Source organism: Cricetulus griseus, chromosome 6 (assembly GCF_003668045.3).
Source record: "Cricetulus griseus strain 17A/GY chromosome 6, alternate assembly CriGri-PICRH-1.0, whole genome shotgun sequence".
NCBI classification, from domain to species: Eukaryota; Metazoa; Chordata; class Mammalia; order Rodentia; family Cricetidae; genus Cricetulus; species Cricetulus griseus.
Window position 1 is genome coordinate 153,160,917 of NC_048599.1, and position 14,134 is coordinate 153,175,050.

Consider the following 14,134-nt stretch of genomic DNA (forward strand, 5'->3'; position numbering starts at 1 on the left):
AACCATTGGGTAGCTAGGAGTTTCCAGGTCCTGCACTCCCACTCAGGATTGGACCCGTGGCTGTTCTGACGGCTCTAATCACAGCCCCCAAGGACATCAGTCTGGAATAGATAGCCTCTGTAGTGTGGGACTGATACAAGCCAGATCCCAACCGTTATTAAAACATCTTAGATACCACATTTTGTATATCTCTGAAGTGTTTGAAGACCATCTATGTCAAATATATCTGTTTGAGCTTGAAAGCATACCTAACATAACTACAAGTTTGGTTATTATAGGTGACTATTAAACTGCATTTCTTTTTTTTTAAAGATTTTATTTATTATGTATACAACATTCTGCTTTCAGTATATCTGCACACCAGAGCGGGCACCAGATCTCATAATGGATAGTTGTGAGCCACCACGTGGTTGCTGGGAATTGAACTCAGGACCTCTGGAAGAGCAGTCAGTGCTCTTAACTTCTGAGCCATCTCTCCAGCCCCTTAAATCTTTTACTCTTTTTTGTTTTTTGTTTTTTTTTTGTTTTGTTTTGTTTTAAGAGACAGGGTTTCTCTGTGTATTTCTCTGTATTGCTTTGGAGGCTATCCTGGCACTCGCTCTGTAGACCAGGCTGGGCTTGAACTCACAGAGATCCGCCTGCCTCTGCCTCCACAGTGCTGGGATTAAAGGCATGCACCACCAACGCCCAGTTTGTAATAATAGCCTCCAAGGACTAGAACTTTACATTACATTTTTAAATGAGTTGTATAGGTACAATACCTTAAGTACAAGTAGAAACGTATATACATGATGCTATAACAAAAAATAACCTCAATTGTATCAATATACAAAAATACCTTAAATAAGAGTAGAAACATATATACAGTATAACAAAAATAACCTTAAATTTGTATCAATATACAAAAATCCATACCAATGTGAAATATTTGAGACTAGTAGTTGCTTCTTAGTTTAAAAGTAGATTTAGCAGGGGGCTGGAGAGATGGCTCAGAGGTTAAGAGCACTGACTGTTCTTCCAGAGGTCCTGAGTTCAATTCCCAGCAACCACATGGTGGCTCACAACCATCCCTTATGAGATCTGGTGCCCTCTTCTGGTGTGCAGATATACATGGAAGCAGAATGTTGTATACATGATAAATAAATATTAAAAAAGTATTTATAAAAAAGTAGAGTCAGCAATTTACCTTTTTATCCTATCTTTCCTATATCTTTCCTTTTTTCTTTTCAGAAAGAGATCCTTGAATCTAACCTCTTTTGCTTAGTTTCCTCCCTGATTATGACCAGTAACAACTTGCAACTAACCCCCTATACAATGACAAACATCCATAATCCACCGATAGACCACCCACCCCACCTCTTGGGAATGTGGGCATTGTGTTCTTAAAATTACATTCTGTTGTCTGGGGAGAATAGCATCTTTAGCTTGAAAGACCCCCCAGAGGCTCAGGCCCCCAGGATCTCAGCCCAGGACAGAGGACACCCCAATCACCATGCGGAGGCGAAAGCTTGATGCAAACTGCACGAGGCTTTATTGTAGTTGTTTAACGAGCTAACCCCATGTTATCTTGGGCCTTTCATCCATCCACCATGGCGGGTAGCTAGGAAAGATGCTTCGAAGCTACTGCATAGACATCTTATAGGGCAGTGTAAGGGGAGTGCACAGCGTAGAGGTACGCACAGTCTCAGGATTGGAGGACTTGCCCTGTGTTGATTGGTCAACTGGTTGTTATGGCCCATAGGCCCTCCCAGGGTGGTTCCTATGCTCTGTGCATCATTGCTGTGTGCTTGTCCGTAAAGTACACCCAGGGTCGTAAATCATAGCGCCACCAGCTAACTTCTGATTGGTTCCATGCCATGAGGCAGGCATCTGACCTCCTAGTGACCAAGACAAGGTCAGGCAAGTAGGTGTTAGGCTGTTATTGAAAGACCCCCGCCCTTAGCTTTTTCTTTTAAGTTTCCCCGCGCGCAGCTGGCGGAGCGCGTGGGGAATACATCCTCCCCTGCACTCCCCGACCTTTGACCCCCACAACTGCCGGCACTTCCCCGCCGCCGCGCAAGGCCAGCCCCGGCCCCTGCCGGATCGCTCCGTCCCAAGGTCAGCCATCTGGACCGGCAAAAGATAAAGGCCATTTCGCCTGACTATTACGGTTCCTTTTTCCCCTATAAAAGGACTCCCCTTCCGGGGCTCGGGGCTTAGCCTAACAAAGCTAAGTCCCCGGGTGCCCGGCGCCATCAATAAAGCCTCTTGCGGTTTTGCATCCAAATGTGGTCTCGCTGATTCCTGGGTGCGGGTCTCCTGCTACGAAAGTACCCCTTCTGAGGTCTTTCATTATGGCTGCCAAAATGGGGAGCTGGTCCCTTCAAGTCAACCCTAAGAAAATTGAGGTAATGGTCAAGTCCTGGGAGAGTTAGCTGTTGTCCAGTCTTGGTCTGATGGGGAAGTGTAGGGCCTATCTGAAGTCCCAGCTGGAGTAGTCTGTGAGGCTGGACCATCTCAGTCAGCAGCTTTGAAAACACAGTAACATAAGAATGGAATGTACAGTATGCATAAATCAGCTAAAGATGATTTCCTATTCTATGCTTGAGCAGGTAAAAGGCACCTGTCGATTTTATAAGTTTGTTTGGACTACATAACCAAACTGTAATATAAATTTCTATCCATGCCATATGAAAGGATGGCATGTAAGAAGTCATGAGGACTCTGTAGCCAACAAGATTCATTATGTCTCATCCAGTCTCAGAGTTGTTCCCATGGTAAAAGATAAGAATATACATCACCTGCCTTGTAGTTTTTCTTGGTTTCTTCATTCACATCTGCAGTCAAGATTTTCATGAAGTCTCCCTGGATCAAATCTGATCTTTATCAATTTTGAAGAAATCTGTAGCTTTTGTTTCCTCTGGAAACAAAGGTATGACCTCTCCCACAACACAACATATTTCTTGACTTCCATTCTGAAGTTAAGACATTCTTAAAATATATGTGCTGGTTTAATTTAGTAGTTTCCATAATACAATATCTCTCAGCAGCTGTTGGTTTTTGTTCATTAGCACTTACAAAATTCAAAGTTAACAAAGCACTGCATAAGATCCAGACATTCTGTGTTTTAATATTTCATCCTTGTGTAGCTTATTCTTCTTTTACTACTTTATTCTCTCCTTAAATACTTTGTTATTTTTAAACCACTTATTTTTTTATGACTGTCTATACCCATTTTATTTTCTTTTTCAGCACCTAAGCACATTTTCAAGCATACTGTACCTCTTTGGAGGTTTTCATGGCCAGGACCTGGCTTTTTATCGCACATCTGCAGTATTTCTCTGACCACATGAGCCAAACCTTAATGGGCCAGGTTACCCACCTTGTGCCTCGGCTTAGCACATGGCACTGGTGGCTAGCTCTGCCCACTTTGGATCGTGAGAGACTTGCCTCATGCTCATGGGCCACAGCCAAGAGCCGTGTTTACTCACCTCTTGGAAATTTTTATCTAGTGCTGAGTAGCATGCTGACCACTCAAGTGCTCAGCTAAACATTAGAGCCTCTCAAAGGAGACATGCCTCTGTATCCTGAGCACTGGGACTGTATGAGAGACTGTGATAACTAGGAAGTTATATCTGGCTCCATGTTCAGAAATGTTTTTCAGCTTTCTCAGGCCCTACGTGGATTTACATGTCCTACATTGAGCAACAAATGTTGTTGGACTTTCTTTTTCCTATTATTAAGCTTGAAACCTTGGCCTTTAGCTTAGGCTTGTTCCCAATTAGGTCTTATAACTTAGATTATCCTGTTTCTGTTAATCTATATTTTGCCATATGGCTTTTTTTTTTTAAAAGATTTTATTTATTTATTATGTATACAACATTCTGCTTCCATGTATATCTGCACACCAGAAGAGGGCACCAGTTCTCATAACGGATAGTTGTAAGCCACCATGTGGTTGCTGGGAATTGAACTCAGGACTTCTGGAAGAGCAGTCAGTGCTCTTAACCTGTTGTGCCCAAATTCTGAATCCCCAAATCACCAAGAGGCCCATTTTGATGCAAAAGCAATGTGTCTTTTATTGCAGTTGTTTAATGAGCTAACCCCATGTTAGCTGGGGCCTTTCATCCACCCACCATGGGGGATGGCTGGGAAAAGACGCCCAGAAACCACAGGACAAAGATCTTATAGGGCAGCATAAGGGGAGTGTCTAGGGGTACGCATAGGCTCACGATTGGTGTGCCTCCAGGCTTGGAGGACTTGCCCTGTGTTGATTGGTCAACTGGTTGTTATGGCCCATAGACCCTCCCAGGGTGGTTGCTATGCTCTGCTTGTCATTGCTGTTCACTTGTCGGTAAAGCACACCCAGAGCCGTAAAGCATAGCACCATCAGCTAACTTCTGATTGGTTCCATGCCATGAGGCAGGAATCTGACCTCCTAGTGACCAAGGCAAGGTCAGGCAAGCATGTGTTACTGTCATGGCTGCTGGAATGGGGGGGGCTGGTCCCTTCAAACCTCTGAGTCATCTCTGCAGCCCAGGCCACATGGCTTTTTACCTCTCATCCACTCTGTATGTTCAGCTTACTCAGCTTCTCACTGACTAAATCCACATGCCTAGATTCACTGCCCCCATCTTTTCTCTGCCCACAAGTCCCACCTATCCTCTCTGGACTAGCTATTGGCAATTCAGCTCTTTATTAAACCAATCAAAATAAAACAGCAGCACATGTTCACATAGTGTGATCAAATGTCCCACAACAGGGTGGCCTTTGCCTCTTCCTCAGGAAGTAATGTTGCTTGTATCTCAACCAATCAGGCATAATAAAAGACAGGATCTGTCAACTCCAGATAGATCTCCAAAATCATATGGAACAGCTTCATGTCTCTGGCCAATGAATTGTTGAGAGTCCAACATGGAAGTGGATATTGCCAAGTGTTTACCCCCCATTTATCCTCCTTTTCCTAACCCTAATTGCACCTGTCTCATAAACTTCTTTTACAGATTTCTTCAACCACAAATTCAAAAGGTTTCTCAACAGATCTTAATCAGTCATTATTACAGGATTATCAGCCCCTAGCTATGAAACCAGAGCTCTACCACCCCCAATTATAACCTGATGGTGAAGATCAAGCTCACACCAAGGAATTGAATGCCCCCAAATGTTGAGAAGTAGTTCAGCAATAATGTTGCCCCCTCTCCTGACCCCAGGTTGCCTATAATTAGTAGATAGGTAGAAATATAGGGTAACAGGCCAGTGGAAAAACACCCTGCCCCTGGCCTGTCCTACCTCCATGACTCAGGGTTAATGGCCAAGCAATACTTCCAGCCACACTGGACTTTTTACTAGCTCACTGCCCATGCTCACTGTGCATGACCCAAAACCCTGATAAAGCCTGTCTTCCACCTAGTCCAGTGTTGTCTCTGTTCCCATTCAGAGACTGCTGTCATTATGTTTCTCCCTAATAAATCTCTTGTGTAACCCTAAAGGTATGCAAAGAAATGAAATTTGATAAATGTATGTATTTCATTTTACAGAATTTTGAGAACTAAAATATGTATATCATACAATAGAAATGTTTTCAGGATTTCAATAGGCAATGCTTTGAGTTCTGAAAAGGCCAAGTCTGTAATTACACACCTATTAGAAGTTATAGCCATCACCTACACAAATTCAGACTGACAATGCTCCAGTATATGTCTCTAGTAAAATGAAATGGTTTTTTGAATATTGTAACATAAAGCATATTACAGGTATACCACATAATCCTACAGGACAAGCAGTTGTTGAGAGATATAATCACACTTTAAAGAAGTGCTTAAGCCGGGCGGTGGTGGTAAAATCTGACTCCCTGAACACCTCCGTCTCCCCACTTCTCAGTATAGTGGTTGTCCCAACTCAATTAAAAATTAAAACTGGCTTTAGAATTGGAGTATGGCTCTCTCCTTCTCTAAATCCAAGCATGTTGTTAAAAGAAAAATTCAGAGTTTCTGTCACATATGAGAAGAGCCACCTGATGTGGGGCAGAAGAAAAATTTAAGCACTAGTCTTGTCATAACTCTTTCATCTTCCCAAAATTCTACTCCTCATCTTTTTGTCACTGTGGTACCTTTGTTAGGGTGCCTATCTACCAAAAATCTAAACAATGATTTTTTTTTTTTTGGTTTTTTCGATTCAGGGTTTCTCTGTGTAGCTTTGGAGCCTATCCTGGCACTCGCTCTGGAGACCAAGCTGGTCTCGAACTCACAGAGATCCGCCTGCCTCTGCCTCCCAAGTGCTGGGATAAAGGCGTGCGCCACCAACGCCTGGCGTAACAATGAATTTTTCTAACAGCAATCTCTGAAGTCTCCAGAAAGATGATGGGACCCCAGGACAATGATTCTAACTGACTCATCATGATGCCACTAAGCCAATAAACAGTACTCAAGGATCAGCTTTGTACTAAAACTGTTCAAGGCAATTCAAAATTGGTAAGCTGAGATGATCCACCTTCTTACAACACTCTAGCCAGAACTTCAGATAAGCCTTACCAGCTACTTAGAGACCAGCCACAAATGTTATAGCTAATCCTCTTGAGACTTAACTATTGCTTTAGTTTTTTTTTTTTTCAGAATCCCATAGAGATACCGTTGCCCACTAGACAGCAGGAAGCAATTCTAAGAAAACAATGCCCCCTCTTCCAACAGTTGAGATGAATGGTTTTTCTCAGGGTGGGTTATAAGTTATTATAGGGTTGGGTGCATAATAATACTAGTTAGACTCAAGAATCTCATTTGGTACAGAAAAAAGGGGAATAGATAAGATAGGATAATTAGGTAGATTAGTTTATCTACTTGTAAACTATTTTAGCAACTATTAGTTATAGGCAATTTACATTGATATAGATTGTTGTATATTGATATATATGTAAAATTATTTTTGTATTCCTAAAATAATTATATTTGTCATATTGTGTACATTCCTATTTCTGTTTACAGTGTTTTTGCACACAAATATAAGATTATTTTTGTCATTCTGAATGTATGTTTCTATTTCTGCTTAAGGTATTTTGTATATTGATACAAATTAAGAATATTTTTATTATATTGCACTATGCATTTCTACTTCTGATTAATATATTTTTATACATTGTTACAGTTTTTAAGATCATTGTCCTCATGCTGCACATCTGTTTGAAGATTGTTTATTTTTTAATGGGAAGCTTTAGTCTGTAAGCTATGTAGTTTATTAAGAATTACAGGTTATAGTCACCCATGTTTGTCATACTTACGGTTATGTTAGTTAGGTTCTCTAGATGCACAGAGATGTACTCACATAGATAGGTAATCTTCAAATACTTTAAAGACCTACAGAATATGGCATTTAAATGTTTTAATAACTTAGAACTCTGTTGACATGAGACACAACTGCTCCCAGCAGCACCAATCTAATCCTGAGAGGATGTTGGGCACTGGAGATACTCCATTTGGAGCTTGTTTTCTTCTTGGCAAAACTGGCCTATGGGCAGAAAACTGCCCTTGCGTGGACTGCTGACAGGAAGCACACTGTCCTAACTAGACAAGCAGGATACAGGGAAAAGCGACCACCGAACCTTGCCAAGACAGGGTAGGACAGTTTTTCTAATTTTCCTACCTCAGATATTCTAGGCCTATAGCCAAAGTTGGTTTCCACACTGTTGTAGAGAGATTTTGTGTGACTGTCCAGGTAGCCAGCTGTTTCTGTCTTGCCTGCTTGCACTTCCTGCTTACTCAGGTAATATTATTTTCCTTCTCAGGTCTTTGATGGGGTTGAAGACTAGATAATCACAGTCACTATGCTCTCATATTTTAGCTAAGGCATTTTAGATATTAGACTTACACTCCTCTGGATATGACAGCTTTTGGAACAATTAATGTTATTTGCTAATTACCTATAGCCTGGATCCTTAGTATGTGTTTCTTGCTTGATGTCTTCTAGTTAGCTGTAGTTCTATATTTTGTGTATGTTATTACCCTTTCTTTCTCCTGGATGGTACTTGATATTTGTTCTTATTGTATATAGGTTTGTATTGGGTTTAGAACCCTCTTGTTTAGACAAAAGGGGGAAGTGTTGTGGGAATTCATTCCAACAATAGCTTTGGGTACCAGCCTTAGAGCAAGGCCTGGGGTGCTATGTTGGAGACTGATAAGCCTGAGACAAGAGCCTGATTGCTCTCTCTTGCTCTGGCTCATGATTGGCTGATTGGTGGAGTGGGAGAACCAAGCAGCCGAGAGGCAGTGCAGGATCAGTGGTAGCTTCACCCTTACTCTGTATTTTGTGAGTTTGTTCCTTTCATTGCACCCTTTAATAAATTAGTTTTTATTACCTCTGTGAGCTCACGCATCAAGGTTTGTTGTGTGGTATGACTCTGTGGTATTCCTTGGCTCCCCACTGCTAAGATACCCTTACACCAGAAATGCTTTCAATGATGCTGGTGAATTCAGGTCCAGGATATGTAACATTAACCACTAAATGCCTAAAAATAAAGAAAGGAAGGGAGGGAGGGAGGGAGGGAGGGAGGGAGAGAGGGAGGGAGGGAGGGAGGGAGAAAAAAAGAAAGAGAAAGAACAAAAAGGAAGGAAAGTCTATATTGAGGAATCAAAACTAGCCAGAGCCATAAAAATCTGCCCACCTCTCCATCCACAGTACAGGGATGCACTGCCCAGGGATGCACCTTAGCTCTCAAAACTCCTTTTGTGGGTGGACACTATCATTTTACCACTGCGGTATCTGAAAGCATGTCTGGAAAATGGAGTAATCCATCTTTCTTGTTGGCAAGATCTCAGTCACTTGGTCACCAACAAGGATTTTGGGCTGGGGACTTATGAGATGGCTCAGTAGGTAAAGGAGCTTGTCACCAAGTCTAATGACTTGAGGGCCCAATCGTGTCATGTGGAAGGAGAAAAGTGACTCCTGCAAATTGTTTGCCCTCTTATCTCCACAATATGCTCATCTTCACAGAAAAAGCATTTCTGTCTTCATATTGTATTGTTCAGGTTAATTTCTGGGAGTTGGTTCGCTCGTCATGTAGATCCCAGGCATCAAATCAAGTCCTCAGGTTGTTGGGCTTGGTGGCAATTTATCTTATCTACTGAGACAAATCACCAGCCCCATTCCCAGAATCTTTAAGGTGACCTGTAATCTTCCAGGCAAGAAACAGATGATAGTTCTGCCTTTCTATTTTACTTTACTTTATTATGAGTATGTGTGGGGAATGTACAGCTTATTGTGTGTGGGGGCATGTACAGCTTCTTGTGTGTGAGGGGCATGTACAGCTTCTTGTGTGTGTGTGTGTGTGTGTGTGTGTGGTGCATGTACAGCTTCTTGTGTGGGGGGAACATGTACAGCTTTGTGGGGGGGGGCATGTACAGCTTCTTGCAGGCAATTTTCTCCTTCTACCACATAGGTCCCAGTGTTCAAGCTTGGTTGTCAGTCTTGGCCACAAGCTTTGGCCTGCAGAGTAATTTTGTTGGCTCTTAATTTTTTTATATAAAAAGATGAATCTTAGTTCCTTGTCACTATCTAGGTTGTTGTGGTGAAGCATTGGCGATTATTTTCCAAGTAAAATAAAACGTTTGAGGGCTGGGGGTCCAGATAAGTGGTAACACGTTTGCCTAGCATGTGTGAGGCTCTGGGTTCAACACCCACTAGCAGGTGAAACATATTTTAAAAGAATATTGCTGGCCTCTGCCTCATCTTCCCTCCACTTCTGGCTGCAAAGAGTTTTCATGTGTGTTTCTAAAACTCTATTCAGTAATGTTGTGACGAACCAGCCTGCCTCCAGCCTAGGCTTAAAAGCCATTTTATAGTAAAGAAAAACTGGGCTGGTTCCTGTTTCTCATGGATTAGGCTGTAACCTTAACTACAAATGGTTCTGTACTTCCTGTTCCAGGAAACCACCAACATGTCTTTGTTTCAAAAGGTTGCAACCCTACCTTTGTTTCAAAATGTTGTTATGACTGCCTTCTTCAGTCCTGTTTGTTTTAGGGGTCATTAAGACCAACCTATCCTGTGTTCTTCTCTTGTAACCCACCTATTTTGCTCACCAAATCCCACATTTGGAAACCCCCTACCCCTGAGCTGTAAAAACCTTGTTCTTCCTCACATTCAGTGACTGGCCTCTTGAACCCCACCTTAGGGGGAGGCAGCCAGTATACACAAATAAAAAGGTTTGCATTAATTATTTGCTTACTTTAATTAATTTGGTCATGATGATTTAGAGTGGTGATCTTTCTCAAAATTGGGATTAACAGTTGACACCCAAATTTTCTAACCATTTCCTACACATATGTATATATTTTTATATGAAGCAATTCCACTTTTAAAAATGTTACCATCTGCCAATGAAAATTCACAAGTTTTTTTTTTTTCCAGTTTTTTTTCTTTTTTTTCAACACTGTTGGAAAGGCGCTACTGTGTAACAATCCAGAGACTGGACTATATTTTCTGAGTGCATGGGGCAAGCCAGGTGGGTGGAGAGAATGTCTGATCTTTTAGTTCGTTGTCAGGGGTGTGATCCTCAGGCATGGGAAATGTAGGCCAACACCACATGGAAGAAGGTGGGCTTGCTAGAGGACCCACAGGAGACGTGGGTTCAGAGAGGGGAAGACTGGAAAACAGAAGGAACCTGAGTGCTCCCATGGGGAAGTCCTTGATTTGTGTCTGACCACATGCTCTGGAGGTTGTGAGACTTAATGCGGTGTATCTCTCTTTGGAATGGCCTTGATTAAATGGTGCCCCCCCTCCCCCCCGGGAAAGCAGGTCTGAGACACTGGTCAACACAAAACAAGATTAAATGTCAGGACCTAGCGCACACCTTCATGTTTCCTTGGACTCTCTGCTCAGGAGCAAGGCCAACATCTAAGACAATGACAGGGCTCAGGTCCTAAAGGCCCCATGAGGAAGCAAGCTGGTTTGTTGGCATCTACAACACGCCAGACATCTGTGCACAACCACGTGTTCCTATGCACATGTGCTCTCCGACAGTCTGTGTTTTAAAAAGACAAGTACAAGTATCCAAAGTCAGGGTCTGGCCCTTTCTAACTTTCCCCAGGCAAGATAAAGGCCAGATGTCTCCACAGCCCCTCAAAATTACATTACAGAAGCGTTTATTGTCACTGAGCTTAGCTGGGAGCTTGAAGCTTCAAGCACACATGGAGAGGTTGCATAGGCTATCTCTGGGGGAGCCCAACCAGCCTGGATTGGTGGCACTTCGGGCCCAAGGAGGGTTCAAGATGCAGGCAGGTGCACTATGTAGAGCGTCAAGTAGGATGCATAGAGTGTGCGGCTCAGGGTGCACGAGGCAGGCAGGGTACACTGCAGAGTGCACATTGTAGGTGTGATGTAGAACCGTTACATTTAAAGTTTAGACTTACTACGCTTAAGAGACCAGAAGCAAAAAAAAAAAAAAGGCTCTAACACGTAAGTCCCTGGCTTGTACAGCCCCTTTACCCCCAGAAGTTAGTCTTCTTAAAAGTGGCTAATCTTGTAAAACTGTGCTGTTCTACCAAGATAGTAAGGCTGCTACCTCTGCTTTTATGATTGAACTTGTTCACTCTACTCAAAAGATGACTAGGACAACGGCAAGACATATATGTTAAAATAAGCCCCTGCCTACATGTGGGCAAACTGTATGTAAAACATAGGTTTTGCCTTTATAAGCTCTGGGCTGATACGGCTAGGGGCTGCATCTATGGAGTGCTCTCAGGTGCAGACCTGGCACCAGTCAGTCTGGGTGCCAATATCTACAAGAAAAAGCCTCTTCTTGTTGAAATTTATTCGTGGGTTATTGTGAAGCTCTGAGCGACCGCAGACAGTAGGGTGCGCGGTGCAGAATGTGTGCTTGCCCTGGGGCAAGGACCGGCTCTCTAGAAGGGGAACTCGCAGACGAAGTAGAGGCGCCGCTCACAGTCGTGGTCCCACCAAGAACCGTCGTCTGAGGCCTGCGCCACGCAGTTCTCCAGGGCGCCGCCATTGGGCTGATCCGGGCTGAGCGGATGGGATGCCGCGCTAGGATGGGCGCCGGGCTCCGGGCTGGGTGCGCGGTGCCAGGCGAAGAAGGACACGCGCTGCCCGTTCTCGAAAAGGTAGAGCCCCTCCGAACGCCTGTCGCTCACGCCCAGCCACACCGGCCAGTTGTAGGGGGCGAGCGCGGCCCGCAAGTAGCGGCCTAACGCGTCCATCTGCTGGCGGTCTGCCGGCTGCGCTAGGCTCCCGCCCCGCGCCTTGCACCGCGCCTGCGCCGCCGCCTGTGTCTCGAAGTCCCGCGAGAGCAGGAAGCACTTGTGGCCCAGGCGCAGGCCCTTGAGGCAGCCTGTGTGCATGGTGAGGCGGAGTCAGAAGATGGGGGCAGGAGGGGGCGGGGCCCGAGCTAGGCTTTTGGGTAGTCAATGAGGCGGAACTAAGGTTTCAAGAGGCGGGAGGGGGCGGGGCCTGTAGGTAAAGGGAGGAGCCAGAGCAGTTGAGCGGCGCTTTAGGGTAGAGGGCTGAGCCAGGTGAAGGAGGGTTAGAACTGCGATGACCAATGAGGTCGAGGCAGGCCTGCTGGGGGCGGAGCCAAGGCTCTGGCAGGAGAGACCAATGAAGCAGAGCTAGGGCTGAAGGGGACGGAGTCATAGCTTTAGGGGCGGGAAGAGGGCGGAGTCAGAGTTAGAACAGGGGTGACCTGGGAGGCCAAGACAGGGCTGCTGGGGGCGTGGCTAAAAAAGACAGTCCTTCGGGGGTCGGAAACTAATTTGGGGGAGCCGGAGCGTTGAAGACAGAGAGGGCGTGGACAATGGGAGGGATTAGAACTTCAGAGACCAATGAGGCCTGGCCAGGCTGTCAGGGGCAGGGCCAAAGCATTTGTGGGCTATAAAAGGATGGGGCCAGAGGGGAGCCCAGAGTCTAATGAGGTGGAGCTAGGGCCTTCTGGGGGCGTGGCCATGGTGTAGGCGGTACCAGGGTGTGGCAGAGGTTGAAGCGAGGAGTGTGTCTCACCCACCTCACAATCCAGCTCCAGATGTGCCAACACATGCCAATTCGTGGACCCTCTGGTTTCCTGACACTCGTGGTCCCCAGGTCTTCAGACCTCCCCGAGTTGCCTCCTGCCACCTAGGTCCTCTCGGTGCTGGGGAGACTCACCTTCCAAGCGGCCATGCTCCTGCTCAGCACGGACCTGTGCCTCCTGCAGCGCTTGCACTGAGTCGCCGGTGTCTCTAGTAGCATCCCGCAGCTGTCGCAGTCCCTGGGTCAGCTGGACCACACGGGTGTCCAAAGAGTGCAGACGAATGTGCAATTGGTGTAGGCCTGCATCCAGGCCGGCCAAGCGGCCCACTGTGAAGGGACAGGATATGCATCTGGAGGCACAATCAGGGACCCTAAGGACAAGGGAGGGCATGGCTCTCAGACTGCCAAAAATGGGATGATTGAGGTAATCTGGCCTATGTACACGAGGTCCAGCCGTTTGGGCTCTTGACTGGCACATCTGAGGACTCGGGGCTCCCCTGATGTGTCTGGCCTCCAGATGGGCCAATGATATACAGACAGGGCATTCTGACTTCTGGATACTCACAGATGTAAGTGATGGTGTCCTCTGATGTGGGAGAAGGGCTGGAGAAAGGGTTGGGCCTGGAAGTAGGTGCTGTGGTGGTGTCCTCTCCCTCCTCTTCTCCTAGCGGCTCCTTGGTCCCCCAGACGCTTTTGCCTTCAGGGTCTCCAGCAAGACTATCTCTGTTTCTCACCCCAGTGGGCAGCCCCAGGGCCTCCTGTAGAGGACAAATGTCAGTCTCCTCACCTACCCTCTCCGCTCTTTCTCTGAACCCATCTCCCCAACTAAGCCCCATTAACTGTCTTTGCCCACGTCTACAACACTTCATCGAGCCTACAGCGCCCCTGCAATACTCACCTTCAACATCAGCGACTCCCGCTTCCGCTCCTCCTCCAGGGCACCTCCCCAGCCTCCCTCCCACTCCCTCCCAGGACCCCGGGCTCCATGACCAAAACCCAAAAGCTGAGGGACCACTAGGGCCCCCAAGAGCCAGGCTGCCTTCATCCAGCTGGGCTTCCCTGCACTCAAGCCAGTAGAGGTCAGAGTGTCTGGGACAGGACTTGGATCTTGGACTGGTGAATGCCCCAGTCCTATAGGCAGAGCTCAGCC

General features: G+C 45.6%; 1 protein-coding gene across 1 annotated transcript; it reads right to left on the bottom strand.

Annotated features, from left to right (window-relative positions):
• Positions 1 to 11,758: 11,758 nt before the first annotated feature.
• Clec11a (C-type lectin domain containing 11A) lies at positions 11,759 to 14,134 on the bottom strand. The gene is made up of 4 exons (XM_035446824.1): positions 13,883 to 14,134; positions 13,550 to 13,766; positions 13,120 to 13,311; positions 11,759 to 12,310 (listed from the first exon to the last, which is right to left on the bottom strand). The coding sequence occupies exons 1-4, from the start codon at positions 14,027 to 14,029 to the stop codon at positions 11,865 to 11,867; spliced, it is 1,002 nt and encodes a 333-aa protein (XP_035302715.1). The 5' UTR covers positions 14,030 to 14,134; the 3' UTR covers positions 11,759 to 11,864.

Bases quoted from the DNA above. Each gene is read 5' to 3' on its own strand.
- Clec11a (XM_035446824.1), bottom strand. From the start codon at position 14,029: ATGAAGGCAGCCTGGCTCTTGGGGGCCCTAGTGGTCCCTCAGCTTTTG. The intron at 13,767-13,882 runs GTGAGTATTGCA...AGGGTAGGTGAG, and splicing joins GGGAGTCGCTGATGTTGAAG to GAGACTGACATTTGTCCTCT. The intron at 12,311-13,119 runs GTGAGTCTCCCC...CCATGCACACAG, and splicing joins GGAGCATGGCCGCTTGGAAG to GCTGCCTCAAGGGCCTGCGC.